At 42.1% G+C, this 25,426-nt stretch overlaps 1 protein-coding gene across 1 annotated transcript; it reads right to left on the bottom strand.

Moving 5' to 3' along the window:
• LOC131678993 (uncharacterized) lies at positions 1-25,426 on the bottom strand. The gene is made up of 2 exons (XM_058959499.1): positions 24,653-25,426; positions 1-1,184 (listed from the first exon to the last, which is right to left on the bottom strand). Exons 1-2 carry the CDS (start codon positions 25,417-25,419, stop codon positions 2-4), a joined length of 1,950 nt encoding a protein of 649 aa, XP_058815482.1. The 5' UTR covers positions 25,420-25,426; the 3' UTR covers position 1.

The raw sequence follows: 25,426 nt of genomic DNA, 5'->3' as shown, positions 1-25,426 counted from the left end.
CTCACTTCGTACGTTTGGCTTTCGCTTCTGCCAGCTCACGATAAACGATTTCAAAGTTGTCCATATTGCGAGCGGCACTACCCGCATGTTGCTTGAAACCTTGCCGTATCTCTTGCAGCCGATATCGTAGACTTGGTTTCAACTTGCGGCTAGGTCCAACCGCAGGCGGAAATGGAATCACTTCCTCGCAGGCCTTCATCGGTACGTCCCGGTCACAGGAAATGCACTGAACATTGAGCAATGGTTTCATTTTTGTGCCCGCTGCTCGGTCGTCACGGATTTCCGCCAATTTAGAAAATGCTTGCATATCAGCCTTCAACCGACGAATTTGGTCATTGGTGTTAGCGGCAAAGGAAAGCAAAAGGTCTTCGCTCGTTTTGGTAAGCAGGGCTTCTTGGAGTGCTGTTATTTCGATTGCGTTCGTTTGCAGCTGTTCCCATAGTGCCGCGATTCGGTCCTCGAGAAGTTGACGAGTCTGGGCAAACATTTCGGCACTGACACCCGGCACTGGTGCAATGCTGGGACGAGACTGTTTGGATGCCAACTGAATGGATTGCCTCACGCGGGACTCGATATTGACATCGTCGGCCTTTTCCTGGAATAGGCGACTGACCAAATTTTCCAGTCGATCGATTCGGGACGTGCAAGACTGCACATCTTGCAAGCGATCCATGTAGAACTCTATAGACTGGGAAGCTGCGTTGGCATGCTCTAATTGGCTACCTGGTGCAACCGTAATCTGCCCATGTTGTTTTGCTGGATCGTTTTGTAAAGCTTTGTTCTCCTGTGCTTGGGCTCCTTCCAGCGTTTCAACGTCTTGCCACGCTTGGTTGCTGTCTTGGAGTTTTTGGCTGCTTTGTGACACCTGGCTATCTTGCGTCTTTTTAGGGACTTGAGTCTTTTGCATTGTTTGCGGTTTTTGAATGCCTTGCGTAATTTGGTTGCTTAGAGCTTTCTGTTCAGCTTGCAACCGTTGGTTGCTCTGTCGCATTTTATCTAATTCGTCAGTAATATCTGTCAGGGCTTCCTCGAACTTCGCTTGTTGATTTTGGAGTACACGGAGCAGCTTCGTCATTTGTGAGTTTTTTTCATCCTTTAGATGCTGCGTCTGAGCTATCTGCAGGGGGTTTTCATCCGAAGAATCGTGCGTTTTAGTAGTATGCGAGACTTCCGTTTCTTTTGACCTAAGAGTAATGAAATTGATTTTAGTTATTAGAAATCACAAACTTAGAATTACCCAACTTGCTATTAAATCATTCGACCTTACATCGTTTAGCAAAGAATATTGTTACCAAATATATAAACCCCAGTCACAAAGTCCCCTTCGTAGAAGTCCCAGCTAGATTTAAGATTACGATATGTTCGATCAGAGCACTGTGCATTTTATCTCCAGAACTCACTGCACGACAACCATATGACACCAAACAGGTTGGCTTTTAATCGCCTTAGTGTACCATGAAAAGTTGATTGGGGCCATGGCCATTATTAGAGACTCACAATTTTCAAAGAAGCAAACATCAATTGCAGTGCACGGCCCATTCATACTCCGATCGTGGCTGATAGTGCAAATGGCTTATTAATCCCTGTCAGAAAGGAGACTGCGCTATGTTTTAATTAATCAGCCTACCAAAAAGTATTCTTCATTGAAAGTTGATCAATTTATTAAATGATTCGATGTGTATTTCATAACGTCGAACCCCTATCAATTTTAAACTTCTGAAAACTGAGTTTTGTTCTAGTAGTCATAACAGCATTCGATATTGAGAGCATTCTTGACAAAGCCAAACTTTTTTTCTTCTAGTTACTTTAACTTAAGCGAATACAGATGGTTGCTTATATTTTGGACTCCATCAGAACGCAAATTACCTAAACTGTAAGGAGTATTCATCTAGTGCTTCGGTTGTTTAATTATTGACTTCTATTTTATATGTAGGGGAGTCCAGGGTCTGCTGGCGATGGTCTCACTTATCATATTTTATCATTTTAATTTAAGAAGATCGTGTAAAAGAGAATGCGTTGCATAAAAGAGATGACTGTTGGCTGCATCACAGAATTTTAAATATGTGACGCGGAAATCTCGCCAACTTACGACTATACGCGCAGTGATGCCACCTGGCCACTTTTGATGATAAATTATGGATCGCGTGAGATGTCTTTTCAATAATACTGCAAATCAATCGATACTTGTTATTATTTTTCAGCCTCAATGTTCCGGCATTTTAAATTAGGCGCACACTTCGTATTCAAAAGTAGGGTTCGTCGCGGTTGCGGTAATTACCGCAACCGCGCGGTATTACCTGCAACCGCACCGCAAAATCTGCGGTGCGGTGAGACACTTTTTCCCGCAGATGCGGTGCGGGAAAGAGCTTTTATCGCGCGGTTTTACCGCAACCGCACCGCAAAAAATTATTGATAAAGTCTCACATTTGCATTAAAAAGTAGTTTAAAACTAGGACTTTAACCATTTGAGAAGGACGCAACTAGATTTATTTCCTTAGCACATGCTTAGCAATGGCATTGTTAGGAAAATCCGTCTGTCAGAACGTTCGAGTTTTACTTTTCACCCTACAGTAGAAAAGCATAAAAAACTTTGAATTGGCACAATTTCCATTGACTTGCTAATGATTGGAGGAGAAATCGAAATATAATAAATCTAGAGAAAATTTTCAATAGGACGTAAGTAACACTGAGAGTCTCTCTTTGTTTACTTTCTCTTTCGTTTATTACGACGGCATTACAACACTTTGCACTAATTTTCCAGTACATATCGAAAGCCGACGGTTTTTACTAAAATATTATGCAAAGAGTGGAGTAGTTAATGTTGAAATGACCGAGTAATGAACAGAAGAGAAAGACCCCAAAGAGAATCTCTTGTTAGTTACGTCCTATTCTAAATTTTCCCTAGAAATATTCGACTCATCGCTACTTGATTTCTCACATTTTAGTTATACTAAGTTAATTAACAGACTGCTATTACGAAAGAAAATCTAGCTGTGTCCGAAATAATTTGACGCCATTATTTTTACGAAATATTTTGGAAGCTAGTTATTTTATACTTCTAAGTAAAACTTCACAAATTAACCATTTCAAACACACGAAATGCAATATTCAAATAGAGACAAAATTATTAGATAATTTAAAAACAATTAATTTGTACTCTTAAATCCAATTTAAAAGTACATCACTTCTCCCAATTCCTGTTGGAAATCGTGGAATTATGAATCGTTTTCGATATCAATTTTTTGAATTTTGATTAATTCAAAGGAATTAGAGATGAACTAATTATGCTGGGACTTAAACACAACCCAAAGAATATAATTATCTTCATCAAACCAAACAAAGTTGGAGTAATTGGCAGTAAAGGAGACAAATGTGTGGAAAGCGTCCAGAATAAGGAGGGGTCCAAATTAGGTTGATTATTCTATCATTCGTTCATCAACATCATATATTCTTTGATTGCTGTGTAAATTCAATGTGAATTTTTCTGCAGTCAATTTTGTTGGACTCTTTCTCAAAAAGTATCCTACATAACTTTTTTCGTGTACTTTCATTCAAATTTACGATAATTTTTTACCAAATTACGTCCTAATATTTTTCAGTTAAGACTATTTTGTGGCTTTTTTGATGTAAAGTTATTCGAAGTTAGTGTTTTTATAGTGTAGGGTATTGCATTTTTTTGTAATTCTCAAAGCCCCCCTTCATATTGTGACAAGTGTGAAGGTTAGCTCAGATGCCAAATACCACATAGCTTGACAATAATCTTAGTATTTGAATGAGAATACATCTGTTTCTTGTCCATAAAAATCATACATTTTTTGCAGTTTTTCTAATGTTCAATAATTCTGTACCGGTTGAGAACGAACTCCTGATTAGATGTAATGTATAGAGCAATTTTTTTTCGTCAAATATGATACAATATGTTTTTATTTCACTGTATTGGAATATATGCGATACTATATAGAAGCACCGGTATTTCGACTTTAAATTTTTTTTTATGAAATTCCTTTAAGAATGAAAGTAAATGTAAATGCGGAAAACATCCATTTCATTTTTATATGAACATTGAAAATATGAAAATTTATAGTAAAAAATATGCAATTTCATTTCTTATTACATTTTTATTCCATTTTTTCAATTAACTGAAGGGTTGCCAAAATAAAAATTTTACTATTACTGCAGTAGAACGTTTTTGAATGTTTGCCTTAAAATGTATAGAATCTACGGTCAAATGACCTAACGGCTAAAAGCCAAAATAAACAAATACAAATGCATAGAATTTTATTAATAGAAAATGCAAAAGTTGATTTTTTTCATAAATATTACATTCTGAGGAGTCTCTATACGTTAAATTTCGCATGAATGATATTTTATTATAATGGTTAATAGCTTTGAACTCGCTTTAAATAACAAAAATGCTGACATTTAAAAGCTTCACATAGGGTAATGAGCCCATTTTCGTCCTAACCGTAAGAAGCCGGTGGTTAGAGCGGCGTTAGCCATCTTTGTTCAACGCATGGTTTCAAATGGCCAGGCGATTATTGTTATCATAATGTTTCATAAGAAGAAAACAAAGATATTGGTGCCAATTCATACGCATTGTATCAACTGTATTCCGAGTAATTAATAAAACGGTGAGGCACCCTGCGTAATACGACTATAACAGGCTCTTCACTCTAATACGCTAAAAAACTCAATATCACTTACAAAGTGTATGAAACAGAATGTAATGCAACATAAACACATTGGAAAATGTATTTCACAGTACTTGAAGTGCAAAACTGGAGACAACGCCATATGTCTAATATTGCGAATCTTTTCTAAAATCCACATCGTGACATTTCAGCCATGCGCCACCAAGCCGTGCGCCGAATTACGCGCAGGTTCACTTTGTATTAGTGCAAGCGAAAAAACGGTTTGACGTTTATTTTTGTTTCGTTCGCACTCATGTGTGTCACATATAGCAACAAATCGACGAAACGCTAGTTTATCTCAGGATAGACAAAACAAAAGGAGAAAACAAGATTCCGCCAATTAGCCCCAGACTCCCCTAAATATAATTAAATGATAAGAACATCCATATTCTAACAGCAGCATACACCCAACGTTTTAAAAACATACTTCTTTTCAGCTAAAAATTCACATTATGCTAGTTTCGGTACAATAAGTAGTCACTAAAGACTACTGAATTTTTTTTTCGCTCAGGTGCCCAACACCGCCTCTAGGCGGGCAAAGTATTTTACCAAAAAACCTAAATATCCGAATTGTGGAGTTCCTCCAAGTGGAGCGACCGCTCCATTACGCCAACTATCATCGTCGTTTTCAGCCCAAAGAGGTGAAGGAAAAGGTTCTCAATCTATATTTCGAAAACTCCAAGCAAGCTAAACTATACAAACTTCAGTCCGGACTTGCCTTGGAGTATTTATTTACTCTGAACGAGATGCTATCCATCCAAGCCTTCAGAATACGTAATCTTGCACTACGCCTCAAACATAAAAAGCTTGTCGATTCGGTGTTCGTCCGGAACGACGCTATTTCTGTTAGTTTGCCTCATCAGAAAAACTACATATTGATCACCGATCCCAATCAACTCCTGCAGCTGAACACGTCTCGCGAGTAGAGGTGTGCGCCGATGCATTTTTAATCGGCGGCGGCGTAAGCGACATTTTTGGCCGGCGGCAGCGGCGTTGGCGGTGTCAAGCCGTTGGACCCTATCGGCGGCGGCGCGCCGGCGTGTGTCGGTGTGACGAATATTGACGCCTTACAAAGGCAAAAAAAATTCTTGACAGTACAATTTCTTTCCCAAATTTTCGGTTTCTATTGTAACAGACTTCACAGCACATACAAACAAACGTTACAGCTTAAAGAAAATCTAAAAAAATCATCGCCCACGATGTACTAACGACATCTGTTGAACACATTGCACAAAATGTAATTCTCGCAACCATATCAAATTTTTTTTTCAACTGAAGCTCCAATAGTGCTTGCCAAATGCAAGATAATAAATGAAAGGTGGAACTATTTTTACAGTTGTAAAATTTGAAGAACAAAATAGAAAAATTGTCGATGTCGCATACTACGACTTCGCATGAAATAATGATTGCAATGGACAAATTTGAAGAATGCAGAATAACGATTGTATTTCAATGACCCATAATAATTATATATTGTTCTATATTTGGGAAATTAAGCAACGGTAAAACAGTTTTTGTTTTGTTTGAGGAAATTAATTGTTGTTGTCGTTTCATTGTTCTTTGTTTCTATTTAGTCATCTTTACCGTAAGCCCGGGGACATTTGACAGCTCCTATATATTGAATTCATAAGCAAATTTTGGGGTAATTTGGTGATGCCATGGCGGCTCGAATGGAGCAAAATTTGAAAAAGGCGCATCCCATTTATTATTTTCCATTTCTGTGGAAAATAATCAATTTAAGCATTTATACCATTTCTACCATTTCGTTTTGCTGCTAGAATTCTGATAAAAACACAAATTCTATTCAAAACGAATTGTTAAGCTTGGTGGTGATGTACTTTCATTGGCCAAAATGTTTTTCGTTTACATTTCTCGAGATAAAAAGCACCAATGATTTAACGATTTCAAACTTCACACAACAAGAAAACCAAAACATGTTTAGGAAGGAAGAGAGCCGGTTGTTAAAAACAACGACTTCCAGCTAAATATATAATAAGATTTATGTAACTTTGCTGACGGTTTTCAGTTAGGGATAAATTTATTCTCTAATAATAGTTTTCTTTATTCATATTTTGGAATAAGCCTTTTCTAAATGTTGTTCTAGCCGCATTGACGGCGTTCATAACACACGTAACGAAACACGCTTTTCTCTTGAATCTTTTTCGTTTCGTTGTTCGTGGTACTCATACAGAGAAGGCATACTAGCGCCACCATCAAATCGGTGGTGCATATATGAAACAAGCACTATCTGTCAAGTTGTCCCTGGGTTGTTTACCGTCACTCTTTTAGAATCCCGCAGATATCAGGTACCCTAACACGAGGCGTTATTATTCGTATTACTGCGCAGAAATGTCACTATTAATGATTGTGTAAGGACACCTTTCAAGGTAGACACATTACTTCATTTTCCAGGCTGGTGTTTACTTTTACTTCTTGTAAGTACAAAATCGCCACGATGATAAGGAATACGATTCCCTGGTACTACATTTTCTTACAACGTACGATCTGCTTCTATCTTGAGTGCAAAGTATGCTCGATGTGCTGGATTACATACAGATCTACACCTTAACGTGTTAGCTCCTGTTAGGTTGAAACTGATCACTAAACAAGTCTGATTGAAAATGGTCTGAGCGTATCTCTAGTTTTCGTAGTACCTGCACCCCGCCAATTTCTCCAGCAGTTCCGGGGACCAACAAATTCTAATCCATTGCATACATTCGATACGCCTAATCAATTAAATTACTAACATCCTGTTATGTGCTTACTCACCGATCGGCATCGTGTTGTAACTTAAGAAATGGTTGTGAACAACTCCCACCTTGGGCACTTCGACAAGAATGAATTTCACATTTCCGGCCCATATTGTTTGTTTTGGTTTGCATGAGATTAAAATGACCGTAACGTTTTCGGGTGGGTGCGGAAACTAAGTAACGCATTTAGCTCTGTGTCAAAATCTCTTTACTAACGCCACCGATTTGTAATTGAAATCGACCGTTTTTTCTACGAGTGATGAAAATTCATCTCGTGTTACGTCTTATTTGTCTGTGATACCGGGCTGGTGCAAGTGACACTGAAATCTTTCTTGAGTGGGGCTAGATCACACGATGAATAATTTATGAGACTAGAAATATTACCCTCTGCATCGCCACATCTGTGCACCAGCGTCGCGAAAAGTCAAGATCACTTTGTTCAACTATTCTTCGAGAAAAAAAAATTTAAAATAGGTCACGATTCAATCAATTATAAATGAACCTCGTATTGAAAATAATTTTTGTGTTTTCACAAAACTAGTTCCCGCAAAAAAAGATGACATTATACTCAAATGTTTAGTAGGTGTTTGTGTCTGAATATGTTTAATATTTTTATGATTCTAATCCATAACTCGATGAAACATTGATTTGTATTAGCTTTATTGACTAAAACAGTCAAGAATTGAACGACGTGCAACGATTTTCGTAAATTCTCGTCGTGTTATCGTGATATTTTAGTCTTGAGCTTACCGTTGGATTTTTTACACAGAGTCGCGTGTCTTATAGTTTTCTAAATTATTTCACGGACAAGAATTGTGGCTAGGTACGTAGCTGATACGCAAACTGATGTTCAGCAGCTAAATCAGTTTTTCGCCGAGGGTCACGCGCACCTTCAATCACAAGGACAGCAATCAGCTCCAACTTTACCTCCGCACGATAACGACAGCAACACCAACTGGGATAGTAGAACAGAAGGTTTACATTCAGGCGCACGGATGCAGCAGACGTATCAAAGAGAATCTTCGAAATATCATCAAACGCAACGGGGTCGGACAATATCCCCATATCGTTTGTAAAGACCTTTGCCCTTTCATACTACCTCTACTTTTAAATCTTTTGACGTAGGACTACGTCTTTGTTTTCGATATGGGGGTACACTCTGCAAATTCTACAAAAATGGTATGTAACGCAAAGTGGTCCAATTTTAAACGCATATAATTCAGCCATCTCACGATAAATTTTCAATTTTTTTGCGCAAATCGCCCCGAAATACTTCTAAGAATAGATTCCAATAGATAAACCCAAAGATTTTTGATATCATAGCATTAAAAAATTAAATAATATACAACCTTGTCAAAATATCGCGCATTAACACACAGAAGATAGCGCTTCCCAAGCCCTGTACGACGGTTTGGTGTACTTAGCGCGCAACGCTTCTATGAATGACGTCATCATCGACTATTTAAAGAACGGACTTGGCCAGACACGCTCAGTTCCCTGTTGAACGGCTGGCGAAGCAGATCACTGCGCTGTGTTTTTTACAGCCAGTGTAGCTGAGCTAGAAATCCGTTACACTGGCTGTGGAGGGACGTTACCCTGTGTCGTCCAACAGGCGACCGCTCCAACTGCTTCCTAAATGCCGCTGTAATGTTGCCAGTAAATTTTTGGTTTAACTAGCACATGTATTTGCTATTTGCGCTTGAAATTAAGTAATGTAGTGGTAGTAATAAGCTTCCCATTTTGGTTTAAACGCAAGGACAGTTTTTAAAACAGGATTTGATTAATTAGTTTAGCTCATCTAAGCAATTTTATCAATTCTGCAATTTAAAAGGAATTTTACGGAACTTGGTGAATTTGGCCCCACTTGCAACTAGTATAATCAACCCTGCACAAAGTGTTGCATAACGCAGGGCTGTTTTTGGAACAAAATCATTCAGCCCTTCGCTATGCAAAATCACGATATTATAACAGATGGGCTAAGCGCGGCCGTTTCTTTCAATCGGGAAAGGCCGCGTGGAATTTTGGTGAAACGCGCTAATAGTGTCGTGGTGGTACTAGTTGTCTCTTTCGCTCTACCCATCATCATCAGCGTTGACTCATTTTGCATTGTGCGCTTGGGTTCAATGTTTGGAGCGAATGTGCAAAGCAAAGTCATTATTTTCTAACTAATAAGTGAATGAGATATTACAATCACCTTATATGTTTCTTGTTAGACATGTTTTGTACATATCTGGTAAAAATAATTCGTCATAAACACATTTTTTCAAACATGATTCTTGATTTCTAAACATGTCCAAAAATAAGACATGTTTATAGCAAGTGGGTAAAATGATCAGTTTCTGGTGACCTACAAAATTCCAATGCGCAGCGTTGGAAAGCATTTTCCGATCAATGCTACTACCCAACAAATCATGAGCTTTGCATACACACAGGGCATTTTGCAGGCAAAAAAATGGTCACAGAAGAATTGAATTTTCATGACGTAATATTTACCATTTTACAATTCTGTGGCATCGAAAACACATCTACAAACTTGGGGTTATCCATGGGTGTTTGAACTTTTAGGATCTGTTTGAGAGCAACTAGAAAGCTTGTCCTATACATGACATGTGATTATATTGTCTAAAATTTGATTTTTCTTCACCGGTCCGGGTGTTTTTTCCCACACACTAAATATTTTACATTAAGTAGTATATTCCTACGTCTACAGTTCGTGCAACCCCATAAGGCTGCCCCTTGTAGTTTTTAATACCATCATCGGCTCGCACAAGTTTCCCGAAATCTGGAAGAAAGCTATAGCTATAGCTATAGCTGTCATGGTACTTGTGGATTTTTCCCTGGCTTGTGTTCGACGCATAAAGCTGCAGCAAAAGCTCCAAACTGAATTCGGCTGCTCAACTGATTAGATCCTTCTTGCAAAACAGGAGCCAAGTGGTTAAGCTTGGCGAAGAGGTTTCCATGGAGAAGTTTCTTGTGGACGGAACCCCCCAAGGATCATGCCTTAGTGCGTTATTGTTCAGTTTAGTCATAAACAGCTTACCCCGCACTCTCAGATGTGAATATCACCTATATGCCGACGACCTGCAAGTCTACATCTCCAGACCAATAGCTGATGTTAACATGCTGGTGCACAGAATCAACGAAGACTTGTACTCTGTTGAACGCTGGGCAGCCGAAAACAAACTATTTCCCAATCCCAAGAAAACTCAAGCCATCGTTTTCTGTAAGACAGGGTATATTGTTCCTACAGCTGACATTCTGCGGAGAGGTTGTTGCAGTGAGTGATAGAGTTGTCAACCGAGGGCTGCTAATGGACAACAATCTTAAGTGGAGTGACCAAATAAACGAAGCAACGATGCGAGCATATAACATTCTACGCACATTTAGACGATTTGTACCAGTACTGCCTCTTCAAGCACGTCTCAAACTAGTCCAAGCGGTAGTAATGCCCATATTCACTTACTGTGACATAGTGTACTATCCTGGCCTCTCGGCTGAGAATAATGAAAGACTGCACAGATGTTTTAAATCGTCGACTAGATTTGTCTTTAAAATGACGAGATTCGAAACAACAGTCAACGTGCGAAACGCGATTTTCGGCCATGATCGTCCTGACAACTACCGTCACCGAATATGCTGCTTTTTTCGCCAGGCGTGGAACGATACATTTCCGCAATACATCAAGCAACATCTTCAGCGAGGACTGATGGAACGTACAAGAACGTTCCTGATTCCGCAACACTCATCCAGCAGGAAAAGAGCCTGCTACTATACGGTGTTCCGCTGTGGAACAGGCTACCCACCGATATCAAAATCAAGCCAACACTGTCGTCCTTCAAACTAGCACTTAAATCAAACTAGCACAAAACTAAGACAGTATGTACTTTTGTTGTTAAATTAATCTTCCCATGTATAACTTCTATTTAAGATAATTGTTCGGATACGGAACTAAAATTTTTGTAGCAACCGATTGGTTTTACGGTAACGCTCAAACTGTAAATAACATTTATTATAAGCGGTATTTTGGATCACTTATGCAAAATTACACTTACAAGAAGAGTTTCTCCCTATTTTCCACGCTTCCTGATTGTCGTATCTACCGCTATATTGTTGTATTTTAGGTCAAGTTAGGGTAAGATACCTTAACTGCCGAATCGCAATTTCAGGTCGCCGTGCTAAGGGGAGGCAAAGGTGTATGTTAATCGATTTTCTCACTGTACTTACAGGTTTGTATTCTCACAACTTGAACTGTTTCGTTCTCCCTGTCGCAATCACACACAGTTTAATTTTATTATCTCCTTTAAATATTTCCAACTATCACTATCCAAAAGCTATACTTTTCCTTTCTACCGTAACTAATCTTTTTTGTTTTCTATCCATACACGCTAACTGTCAAACTTCTATGCACTGATTTTATGTTGCTTTAGAGCATCCCCAGTGGTGTCGCAACACCCCAGCCCGTAACATCCGGTACTCCCGGATTTACTCAATCTCTAACACCGCTAGATTCACCACGCCACGTCTCTGAACACTGCCATCAGCAGTCCTCACATCTACCTGTCGCACTCGTCCGTCTATGCCTTGAATAACTGCCTCCACGATGCCTCGTTTCCAGCCTTTCCTATTCTTTCCGTCGACCACGAACACCAAGTCTCCCATTTTCAGCGGTTTCTGCTCGTCGTGCCATTTCGAACGTGGGTTTATTGTTGGCAAGTATTCTTTACGCCATCTTTCCCACATTTTTTCAGCAAGGTACTGTGAGCGTTTGTAAAGATTCCGCAGTGCTTCTGCCGAATTGGACGGTCCATCTTCTAGGCACGTATCCGCACCGGTCACCGTTCCCCGTAAGAAGTGATTTGGGGTCAGTGCTTCTGTTTCTTCCGAGTCTTGTGGCAAATAGGTCAACGGACGTGTGTTTATCATGTCCGCCACTTTAGCCAATGTTGTCGATAAGATTTCATCCGTCAGCTTCCGCCCGTCATCGAGCGCCCGCATTGCGTCTTTCACAGACCGCACCATTCTTTCCCAGATTCCCCCCATATGGGGTGTTCCCGGAGGATTGAAGTGCCAAGATGTTGCAGGACTAGCCAGACGTTCGGCGCACTCCCCATTTATCTTCTCCATTTTCACTACCTCGTTGTTTGTACCTCGAAAACAGGTTGCATTATCTGAGAAAATGTGATTCGGCTTGCCAAACCTGCTGCGGAAACGACTGATAGCCATCCGACATGATTCGGTGGTGAGACTGTGAACCACCTCCAAATGCACCGCGCGTACTGCCAAACAAGTAAATATAGCCACCCAACGCTTTTCCTTCCGTCGACCAATCATCACCTCGAGCGGACCAAGGTAGTCGATGCCCACAGAACTAAATGGCCGCATGCTAGAACTTACTCGTTCTACGGGCAGTGGGGCCATCCTTGGAGCTTGTGGACGGCACTTGTTTACTTTGCACCAAACGCATCTCTTCACCACACTTTTGATAGCTGGCCGCAGCTTAGGGATCTGGAACCGCTGTCGCATTTCATTGAAGACGGTCTCCGAATTCGCGTGTTCAAACTCCTCGTGGTGATGCTGAATCAATTTCTGCGTGATTTCGTGTGAACGCGACAGAATTATTGGATGCCTTTTGTCGAAAGCACACTCATTCGCATTCATCATTCTGCCATCCATCCGCAGCACACCTTCTTCATCCAAGATTGGAGAGCTCTTGTAGATACAGCTTCCCTTTTTCACGGCTTCTAATGGCTCACCCGGTTGACGTTTTAAATTGTTGGAGAGCGCACTCATTTCATCCGGGAAACTGTCCCACTGGACCTGCCGCCATAGTACTACTTCAGCTTGCTGGAATTCTTCTTTTGTAAGTGGTCCCTGTACCGTCGCACACTTCATTACAATTCTATCGATCATCTTTTGTTGCTTTGCCGTAGCTTGTGATGTCATTATTGGCTCACCTTTTTGCTTGCGTCGACAATTAGCAACAAAACGAATAACACTCGCTGTCACCCTCAGCAGTCTCGTCCAGCGGGAAACCACCTCGGCGTCGATCAATCCGTGGAACAAGATAGCACCTCTTACTTCCTCTTCTGTTTCGTCAAACGTGGCCTCTTCCGACGGCCACTGGTATTGCGGAAGGTACAAAAACGCTATTCCGGTAAACCACTCTCCATCGCTTTGCAGTGGTGGGCCTTGTCCCCACTTAGTTAGCACATCCACAATGTTGAGTTTTGTCGGGATCCATCGCCAGTCTTTCACATTCGTAAGCTCCCAAATTTCTCCTACTCGGAATGCAACAAACTGTTTATATTTGTGTTGGTCTGAACGAAGCCAACTGCACACGGTACGAGAATCTGTCCAGAAAACAGTACGAGCGATCTTATGGGTGTGTGTGCTCAAGATTGTTTGTGATAGCCGAGCCCCCAAAACCGCACCCATCAGCTCCAAACGAGGAATTGACTGGCGTTTCAGAGGTGCTACCTTTGCTCTAGACATAATAAGACTGCATCGCACTACACCTCGAGCGACCACACGCAAATACGCCGCGCATCCGTACGCAAGGTCGCTGGCATCGGTAAAGATGTGTACCTCCAACGACTCAATTTCGTCGGTTTTGGCCTCGCCGATGTAACAACGTGGTATCCGTATTGCTTCCACATCAGACAGGAGATCGGTCCAGCGCTTCCACAGGTCCCAGCAATCGGAATCGATTTCTTGATCCCAGTCGCATTTCGAACGCCACAGATGCTGAATAATAATTTTGCCGTGGATAGTGAACGGAGACAGCAACCCGAGTGGATCAAAGAATCCCATCACACAGCTTGCGACCAGTCGTTTTGTTGGTCGTTTGCCTTCGTACAGGTATTCCAACAACTCCTCGCGATGTCGTGTAGAGAATGAAAACTCATCCGTTTCCGGATTCCATATAACTCCTAGAACCCGCTCTTGGAATGTTTCCTTATCGCGGTTGAAGTGTACCGGTGCGACGGGTTTCTCCTCTCCCAGGCACTTAAGAAATTCCGGTGAGTTGGATACCCAGTTACGAATCTCGAAACCGCCCTTCGAGTGCACCAAGCGGATCTCTGTTGCCAGCTTTGCTGCAGCTTCAACCGTGTCGGTACTGTCGAAGTAGTCATCTACGTAATGTCGGTTTATGATAGCCGCAGCCGCTTCTGGATACTGGACGGCTAGCTCCTCGGCATTTCGATTTTTAACGAATTGAGCCGAGCACGGAGAGCTAGTCGCGCCAAATGTTGCTACGTCCATTACATAGACACTTGGGGGATCGTCTGAAGACTTTCTGAAGATGAAACGCTGTGCTTGTTTATCCTCGGCACGGATTTTCAGCTGATGGGACATCTCTTTTAGATCCCCGCCGAATGCTATTCGTCGTTCACGAAAACCGATGATGACCTTCACCAACGGAACAAGTAAGTCTGGCCCTTTAAGCAGTTGTGAATTGAGTGAGACTCCTTGTACGGTTGCTGCAGCGTCCCATACGAGCCGTATCTTATCAGGTTTTTTCGGGTTTCGGACGACGTTGAGCGGGAGGTACCAGACCTTTTCAGGTGCAGTCTGGGCCAACTCGTCGGCAGTAGCTAGGTGTGCATAACCTTTTCGCTGGTACTCGTCTATCTGCATGTTAACGTTCGCGCATAATGTCGGATTCTTTTCCAATCGTTTCTCTAGCTGCTTCAATCGTCGCAATGCCATGGGATAACTGTTTGGGAAGTGTGGATCATCGGTCTTCCATAAAAGTCCGGTTTCGAAACGCTCGCAGACTCGTTTTGTAGTGTGCTCGAGTATTTTCCGTGCCCGTCGGTCTTCCTCCGTTTCCCGTGGTACTATTACAACCGACTCTTCTAGCGCGTAGTGGCTTCTGAGTAATTCATGCAGATCTTCGTTGGTAATCTCCTTGTGATAACCGAGGTAATTACCCACTGAAGCTGTAATAGGGTTTTTTGGCCCGTAAACCGTCCATCCGAGGTTGCATTTTACTGCGATGGGATCTACAGGTGTGCCCATTTTAGCTTCCAGCGGAGCAAATGAATGGATGTTGTTCAACCCAATGAGCAACTCCGGCTGTCCATCGTAAGACTCGATTGTCAAACCCTGCATATGTTTGAACTGTGCGATAAGTTCCTGGGAGTCCAATTTTTGGTACGGCAATGTCAGCTTTCCTACCGTGCGAACATTGTGTAACAGAAGCTTGTTACCTGCGCTTACTCCGACACCCGATACCCAAATATTCATTCGTCTCGATTCCTTCTCTTCGCGTGTCACGTCAGCCGTCCATCTAATCGTCAGCCGTTCCTTTACACCAACGATGCCTAGCCGGTCAGCTACTCTTTTCTCTAATAACGTGACAGAGGCGCCTTCGTCTAGAAACGCTAGCACCGTTACCGATTGAATACCCCACTGTAGTTGGACCGGAACCATCCGAAACAAGATTTTCGAATTCGATCGGATATGCGCGCTCACACCGACCACATTTCCGACCGGATGCATTAGCGGGTTATGGCGCTCCCTACATTCACCTACGTTACAGCGGATTTTGAACTTGCACTGTCCGCTGTGCTCGTTTAGGCATACGATGCAGAGCTTTTCACGGGTTGCTAGCTTCAGTCGGTCGGCATAATCGATTTTCCTGAAGTCCTCACAATACCTCAAGCGATGATCCGTCCTTTCGCACATTTTGCATGGCTTCAGTTTTCCCGGGTCGCTTGAACCTGCAATCGAGGTACCAGTTTCGCTGTGGCTGTATAACGCGCCTTTCTCCTTTACTCTTTTGTTTCCCGGTTGTGCCCCTCCTTTGCGCTGGAGCGCCGGTTGCATGTCGACATCTACATCGCACGCATCATCGACGATATCCATCAGGAAATCTGTCAGTGTTCGCAATGTTGGCTCTCCTGAAGCGTGGATTCGTTGATAGTGAATCCAATCACGCTTGTCGCGGTCTGGTATCTTTGCAACCAGAGATTTTATTAGCAGCGGGTTGACAAGGTGTTGTCGTAGTCCTGCGGCCTCGAGATGTTCGCAGAGTTGTTCCACAGTGTTTCCGAATGGAATTAAACTCCGCAGATTGTCAGGTTTTGGTGGTTCTAATTCGTCGATTTGATTCAAAAACTCCTGGAGAAGTTGTTCCGGACGACCATAGTGTCGATGCAGTTTTTCAATAACTCTTGGGACCGATTCAGGAAGCAACAACTGACCGGATACTAGCTCCAAGGCTCTTCCTTCCAGACACTCCTGAAGTCGCACCAAGTTTTCGTGGTTCATGTACCCGCAGGTTTCGTTGGACGCTTTACACGACGCATAGAACAACGGCCACTGTTTGGGCTTACCGGAGAACTTGGGAAGTTTTGTTGTCAATCCCTTCCTCGCGGCCATCTGGGCCTTTGTAGGTCTAGTTTGCGCCTGCCTCAGTCCATATTGGCTCTCCTCGACGACCTTCTCCTTCATTCTTGGTGAAGTTGGTGCAGTATTGTTCTCTTTCTTGTCTGACAGTCGTCGGGAGTATTGACTCTGGTGGTCGGAATAGTTGTCGGAATCGCTCTCGTCTTCGCACATCTTGCCGACTCTAGAGGAACAATGCGCTTGCGAGCTGTAGTCATCTGTTTTCGACGCACCTTTCATGACCGCCAATGCTTTCAGCTCATCGTCCAGCTCGGCCATTTTATTTTCAAATGCCTGACGATTCGCCTTCATTCGCTCGATCTGCGCCTTCTTTCGCTGCAGCATCTCCACCTGCCACGCCTTTTCTTCTTCTTCGTCTTCTTCACGCCTTCTCATCTCCATCTCCATTTTCTTCCTTTCGAATGCGCGCTGCATCATTCTCTCCTTCTGCTGCAGCATCATCTCCGCCTCCAGCTCCTCAGTCTGTCGCTTCTGCTTTTCCTCCAACGCTTTCAGTCTTTGTTCCACGCTGGAAGTACCTGCCAGCGTACCTACACTGGATTTATCAGATTCGCGCCTTTTGGCATCCTTCCGCTTCTGTTGGTACTCCTGGGCCTGTTTCCGGCAGGCTTTGCTTTGGCAGTACCACTTATCCGGAATTGAATCCTCCTTTACTCCCACGCAACGAGTGTGGAACCATTTTAAACAACCGTCGCAACCAATCATTTGTTCGTCACAAGTCGACGGACCGCAGATTCCGCATGGAGTTGAGGTCAAATCCATTTGTGATGCAGATTCGAAATCGGAAGGCGTATCGTGGGGTAAGTCCGACATCCCTAGTAAACACTACCTGTGTTACTTCTTTTTGAGAATGTTCGGATACGGAACTAAAATTTTTGTAGCAACCGATTGGTTTTACGGTAACGCTCAAACTGTAAATAACATTTATTATAAGCGGTATTTTGGATCACTTATGCAAAATTACACTTACAAGTAGTTTCTCCCTATTTTCCACGCTTCCTGATTGTCGTATCTACCGCTATATTGTTGTATTTTAGGTCAAGTTAGGGTGAGATACCTTAACTGCCGAATCGCAATTTCAGGTCGCCGTGCTAAGGGGAGGCAAAGGTGTATGTTAATCGATTTTCTCACACTGCTTTTCTCACTGTACTTACAGGTTTGTATTCTCACAACTTGAACTGTTTCGTTCTCCCTGTCGCAATCACACACAGTTTAATTTTATTATCTCCTTTAAATATTTCCAACTATCACTATCCAAAAGCTATACTTTTCCTTTCTACCGTAACTAATCTTTTTTGTTTTCTATCCATACACGCTAACTGTCAAACTTCTATGCACTGATTTTATGTTGCTTTAGAGCATCCCCAGTGGTGTCGCAACAATAATATTCCTTGACCTGATTTATAGTACTAAACTGACAGGCTATCGTACGATTAATAATAATAAACAATAAACAATAATATTGAGCGGATTGGATCGGTTTTCGAGTTTTAAAAACCAAACCCAGACCATCTTTGGAACTATTATTTAATTCAGAAAAGCACGGGGAATGGCAGGAAAGCTCAGAAAGCTTTAAGGAAATATTGCTTTTTAGAATTTGTGTCGCTGATTTCACAGTCGTTTTCAAGAAAGCCAATTAATTCGTTCGAAACAGTAATAATGCAGAATGTGAATGTCACTTCGAAATTTAAGCATGATTTGTAAGCTTCGCGAAGGCTTTATGAGCTTCAAGCTATAAGGAAATTTCGCCAACTTTCGGAAAGTTATTCAAATTTCAACAGCATTCTACGATATGGAAATGTTTCTCTGTGATATGCTACTTAACCATTTACATCGCTAGTAATCTAAGGGTGCTCAAAATTTTGATTTTGTTGGGAATCCTGTGAACGACGGAATACCTTGCCAATAACTTTTTTGGGTCAACTCAGATTGCGTGTCTAATGCCACCTGGTGGTAGAATCTAAAACCATGCTTTCCCTATATTGATATATTTCGATGCTTTTTCCCATGCAAACTTAATTGTTAATCGACTTATCTGAAATATGGAAGGGTCGTATGGTGACATAGATGACCATGCTACTATATGTTTGTTTTCACCTGTCCTCCAATGGGCTCCCCCTTAATTCAATAGTACCGAAGGGCCCAGAAAGTCTTAAAACGGCCCTGGCACTTAGTCCTGTCATTAAGTTAGTGTCAGATTCTGAAGAGGCGAAGGTGTCGGGCCACTGGACCGAAAGTCGTTAGGCGGAATTTTGCAAGGCCAAATGGGCCATTAAGCCGAACGGATCATCAGGCCGAATGGGTCACCAGGCCGAATGGGTCACCATGCCGAATGGGTCACTAGGCCGAATGGGTTACTAGGCCGAATGGGTCACTTGGCCGAATGGATCACTAGCCCGAATGGATCACTAGCCCGAATGGGTCACTAGCCCGAGTGGATCACTAGCCCGAGTGGATCACTAGCCCGAATGGGTCACTATCCCGAATGGGTCACTAGGCCGAATGGGTCACTAGGCCGAATGGGTCACTAGGCCGAATGGATCAGTAGGGCGAATGGGTCACTAGGCCTAATGGGTCACTAGGGCGAATGAGTCACTAGGGCGAATGGGTCACTAGGCCGAGTTGATCACTAGGCCGAATGAGTCACTAGGCCGAATGGGTCGGTCTAATGACCTGTTCGGCCTAATGACCCATTCGGCCTACTAACCCATTCGGCTTAATGGCCCATTCGACCGAATGGCGTTCGGCCTTGCAATATATCGAGAAAAAAATTAAAGGGTTGCGTACAGGATACAACCACAGTGATATTTAAAATGTAGCTTTTTTCAAGACCGTGCAATATAATTCGCGTATTAATTTTAATCTATCACAACCATCAACTCACGTTCTAGCTTACTCTACTGCTCCCCATATTACAATTTTCTATACACCCTCCCATTAAAAAAATTATTGGAGGTCATTTAACAGTACCAAAATTCTTAAACCAAGTACAACGTCTCTGCTTTACTTTTAAACTAATCGATTATTTCAATTAATCAATTATCTCACTAGCTGATTAGCTGATACATATGGCAAAAATAGGCTAGCTTGTCCAGAAAAAATATTGAAAAAGTATAACTCCATAATAAGGACTGTGATGGGGAACCCCACGCTCGCCAAAGACAGTATTCAGTTCTTCCACGAAATATGAAATTTTATTTTCCAATCAATTTTGAAATAATGCATAAATAATGTAATGAACTTAGGTGAACAATTTTTAGGTTGAGTATTTCTTAGTCGATTAATGGCAAAACAAATCAAATTATTTAATAAATAAGAGTGTTATTAAACTGGTTCCAGTTTGAATACTAAAACAACGATCTTAGTTTAATGTGGAACTAGAACTGAATCAATCACATCCCCAGTATAGCGGTTTGTTTAATAATTTAAAACAGTTTTGTTTTAAAATTTAAATTGGTACACACCACCGCTCTTTTTGTTGCAAGGAGAGATTCTCATTCAAAATTATAAAAGCAATTGATTGTTTTTATATTCCTTGTTTGGACGTGAGTCTTTGTTTTTTTCCTTTTTCAAGGATTTTTATGAACGTGTCCACTGGAAAACAGACAGAGAAAGAATGACCGGAACAGTGAGAATGAAGAAACGGTGAAAATTCACCTTTTATTGAAAAAATTGAGAAAAGATATGTTCTCAAGCAGGAATCAAACCTGTCTCTAGTTGGGTGCGTTAACCACTCCACCATCGAGGAACTGTGATGATGCCATCACATATTCCCAGCAGTATCGTGATCACCGCCGCTGCCTTCAATGCCTCCTAATTGACCCATCGACCCCCAATGTCTCCTATAAGCAGATTAATATCTCTTCTGCGACAGATACTCCCGAACAAGCTCACAGAGCAAGAGACCGTGGATACTGTGATCTCCGGGTCGGCTTGCTACTGGGTAATCGGAGGGGCTTCGCGGAACAAGGTGGTGCACAAAACTATTGTATTTCTGGGATGTTTTATGGTTGGAAGTGGAAAAGCTAATTTACAGTAAAATAAAAACGAAATTTATTTAAATAAAAATGAGCAAACTAGGTGTGGGTGTGTGTGGTGTGGTTTATTGGGCTATTGTACGGGTTCAAGTTAACTTTCTGCTGCGGTACGTACCGATGCTGGGCTGCTCGTGGTGTTCGCTGCTGGCGAGCGCTCGCTGACGATTCCGGACGATGCTCGCAAGTCGTAGGGTTCGCTGTTGGTGCTGGTGGTACAGCTATGGCGTCCCGATGTGCGTGGGCCGCGGAGGCGCCAGCCGATTGTAATGGCGGATGGGTGACGTGGCGGGAATGGAACTGTACGGCGTCTTCCTTCTTTGGCTCAATCGATGAGCCACGGACGATACCGTATTGGCTGCACCGAGAAGGGCCCTCCTTTACGCTTAGGGCACACTGCCCGAGGTTTCACAGGACTCTGCGGCACCTATAGGCTAACTCCTTGACAGTTAGACTTCGGCAGATTCCTCTGCCCAGGCCGAAACGTGTGCAGTGAGGAATTTAATCGGTTATAAAAAAGGTCCTGAATGGGACATATAGCGAAAGTGAGACATACAGTACCAGGTTAGGTTCGACGGAGCCATTTACCTGAATGAACAGAAGAATTCTGGATCTCCAAGATGTCGGTTAAGTCCAGTCTCACAATTTAGAAATACTTTCCACTCACTTCTAAATCACACGAACGCCGCGGTACTAATGACCAATGGCGGGGTCCTTCGATTTCCTCTTCCCTTACTACCGCCACCCACAATTTCCACCTTCCTTCTTGGAGTAACCTATCACCACCCCTTCAGGGGTGTATTATCTCTCCGTATAACACTTTCGACCCTTTCCAGCCCAATGTTTCTATATACAATTATCTGTGTTTTTTCCCTACTATTTACATTTTATATTTTATTTATTTATTTATTTTAATACTAACCCTACTAACATTAATATTAAGAAACACAACAGTTTAAAAAAATAAAAAAAATGCGCATAAAAATCTTGAGGACTTGTAACGACGGTTACAAGATCTTCACCTCTCCCTCTCATCGATCGGGCCAAATCTTTCTCGTTATCTATTTTTAGGTCCAGTGGACAGCGCTCAGGCTTGATAATATTTATTATCATTGTTTGCCCCCTTAGCTAACTCAGTCGCCGCCAGACTTTTGGCAGTGAAATATATAAATTCCATCAACGGCTGGATTTATCGTTAGCATCTGCCGATAGGCTTTGAGGGCAGACATCAACATGCCCCTCCATAGCTCTTTCACTGCCAAAAGTCTGGCGGCGACTGAGTTAGCTAAGGGAGCAAACAGTGATAATGAATATTCTCAAGCCTGAGCGCTGTTATTCATCATTTTCATAAAATGGTCAATAACGACGCAGGCAAATTCTTCTCTTCCGAGGTAGAAAAGGAACGTTAGTTCGACACTCGCTGTTGATAGAGACCGAGACTACCTCTGCATCTTCACGAACGTGAAGGGAAAGGAATTGTGTTAGTAGGAGAGGGAAAATATCAGAAGATGTCTTGGTAGACATCGCGATCCATTTCCGAAAATGTTTGTCTAGCAGTCCGAACTCCGGAAAGGCGGCCATCGGAAGTGTTGCTTTATACTTCAACAATCATTTTCAAATTTTCTAGGCTCGTTTTTTAGTATCAATTGTTATTATAAATTTATCTTGCGCTTATGTGACCGCCCCTACTAACAAAAGAAATAGAACAATATGAAGCAAAACCTATTTTAATCCACCTAGCGGTGCAATTGTACCTTTCTCAATCATGAATCACGAGAATGTGTGCGTTGTTTATATTCATTAAAAGAGTTCGAGTTCTAAAATTTTGAAAAAAAAAACAGCCACGGTAATATTGAACTGAAAAAAGGTGCAAAATCGGCAAAGTCCAAAAAAGTCGATTTTTACAAAAAAAAAATTTTTCGAGATAACATAAAATCTCGACGTTTCATGCATTTTAAAGATGTTTGGCATCAAAAATACGAATTCGATTTCTGAAATTTCATGGGGTCCCCCCTTTGAAAAAAAAAATTGAGTTCTGGCTTATATGGGAATTTCATATGTGACCGGACGATTTAGTCTATATTTCCGGAACCATATAAGCGATCCGTACGAAATTTTATAGACATCTGTGGGGATATTATAGCTATCTTTTGGAACTAAGTTTGTGAAAATCGGCCCAACCATTTCAGGGAAACTGATGTGAGTTCGTAAATTTTGAAAGATGGCCGCTTTTCCCGGGCACTTCCGGAACCGTCTATGGTGGTCAATGTAGTCAACGAAAGTTTGGTTGGCCGTCGGTGACCTAGAACAGCAAATTTAAGTTGTTTGAGAGACATTTTAGCGAAATTTTTACCTTTTTTGCTTTCATCGGAGTATCGGTTTGAATCACAATTTGCTATGTGATCGCACGCCACAACATGTAACTCCGGAACCGGAAGTCGGATCGGGATGAAATTAAATAGCCATTTACGGGGACGCAATACCTTTCATTTGAGGCCAAGTTTAGTCGAATCGGTCTAGCCATCTCCGAGAAACCGATGTGACTGTTATTCTGAATTTAGATACGTCCGCCGGGGCTTCCGGAACCGAGGATGGTGGCCAATGTGGCCAAATCGACTTTGAATGGATGTTAGTGACCTAATACTACAAATCGAAGCAGTTGTGGTCATATTTTGGAAAATTTTTCACCTTTATACATTCATTGCAGAATTTATTAAAATCGACATTTTCTGCGTGTTCGTACTTATCACCCTGTAATTCCGGAACCGGAAGTCGGATCCATTAGAAATTCAATAGCAGCCTATGGGAACGTTGCACCTTTCATTTGAGACTAAGTTTGTCAAAATCGGTTCAGCCATCTCTGAGAAAAATGAGTGACATTTTTGGTCACATACACACACACATACACACACACATACATACATACACACATACATACACACACACAGACATTTGCCGAACTCGACGAACTGAATCGAATGGTATATGTCACTCGGCCCTCCGGGCCTCCGTTAAAAAGTCGGTTTTCAGAGCAATTGCAATACCTTTCTATTGAGAAAGGCAAAAACGTAAAAATTTTGAGCAGCCTAAAATAAGCAATAATAAAATACGCTAGCAGCTCACGCGTTCGTCGTTTCTTACCCGTTCTTTTCAGCATACATCACCAGATCCCACCGGATCGTCACTAATGCCGCTTCCGGTTGAAACGAAACTGAGTCAAGCTCCAACCCCAACTGCTGTCAAAAGGTATGAATGGCATAAGGCGGCTCGTACCCAGATTTGCATCGCGGGGAGGTAAGAGGTAGGAGTTCTGTATCAGAGGTGAATGGCGGAATAGTGTTGCCTCATATTGCACAATAATACAGCTTTTTCAATCGCCTTGGAGAATGTTTTGCGAATATTAGAAAAACTAAAAAATCCAGTGAGTTCCAGGGAAGTTCTGAGAAGTATTACAAGCTTCAGAATAGTTCTGCTATCGTAAGAGAAGTTCAGAGATTTAGGCAAATTCAGCGATGTTAAAAAATTGCATTGAAGTTTAACAATTTTTTAAGATATTTTGTGATTTTTTGGATAGCTTTCAAACTTAGAGGAAGTTTTTGGAAGTATAAGGAGGATCACAAACGTAAATTTTGCCACCATCAAGGGTAATCAACCAAGTTTAATTGGTATTTAGAGTGCAATTATTTTGCCCAAGAAATTCGAGCCTCATTTGAAAAGAAACGTTTTTCAATACAGCACTGCATTAGCCTCAAAATAAATTTACCTTCGCTCCAGCTCTTTAGCTTCCTGTACCAACACTGTTGGCTCCTGATTGTGACTCTCGGCTTGGTCCTCTTCAACAGCTATTTGCATCACACTTGGTACTGCATCAAGTGAGAATAACGTTCCTATTGTATTCTGCAGTGATCTGATTGCCTTCCAAATTTCGCTTGTGTCATCGTGGTCAACACCCTGACCTCCACTCGCAACACTACTAGCCCCCACCGCGGCCGATTCTGGCTGGTGGAAGTCCTCAATCGATACTTTCGTCGTCTGCTGCTCTACCAAACCTTCCAATGTCTCTATACGCTTCTCCAGCTGTTTTACGATTTTATCACAATTATCGGTGGGCTTCCGCGTGATTTCCTGTACCTTTTCTTCCAGCTCCGAAACCACCGAGGACATAGCACTCATCCGTGTTTCAATACGTTCCGAGTCAGCTGCGGCCGGCCGTCGATCTTCCCAGGGAATGACAATCCTTGAACCGGTTATCTTGAGCAAATGCTCCTCTTCGGTGCCGCTAAGCACCCGTTGCACCATTAGGCGCGTCTGGCTGACCTCATCACGGTCTTTGTTCCCAGCCAAGGCTACGGCAATGAAATCACTTGAAGTGCTCAGCTCTATTTCGTCGCACTCGGCAGCTTCCGATCGATCTCGGATAGCCAAAATGTACAGGATTTTGTGCAGCAGATTAAAACTAACGGAACCGGAAACGGGAAAACCGATAGCCAAATCGATTAATTTCAGTAGGCTTACACGATGAGACGACATGACACAA

The sequence above is a fragment of the Topomyia yanbarensis genome, chromosome 2 (assembly GCF_030247195.1).
Source record: "Topomyia yanbarensis strain Yona2022 chromosome 2, ASM3024719v1, whole genome shotgun sequence".
NCBI lineage: Eukaryota > Metazoa > Arthropoda > Insecta > Diptera > Culicidae > Topomyia > Topomyia yanbarensis.
Note: the sequence above shows the minus strand (reverse complement) of the source record. Positions and strands in the feature narration are given on the sequence as shown.

Coding starts and splice junctions, on each gene's coding strand:
- LOC131678993 (XM_058959499.1), bottom strand. CDS start 25,419: ATGTCGTCTCATCGTGTAAGCCTACTGAAATTAATCGATTTGGCTATC. Junction 1,185..24,652: donor GCTAAAGAGCTGGAGCGAAG/GTAAATTTATTT, acceptor CATTACTCTTAG/GTCAAAAGAAACGGAAGTCT.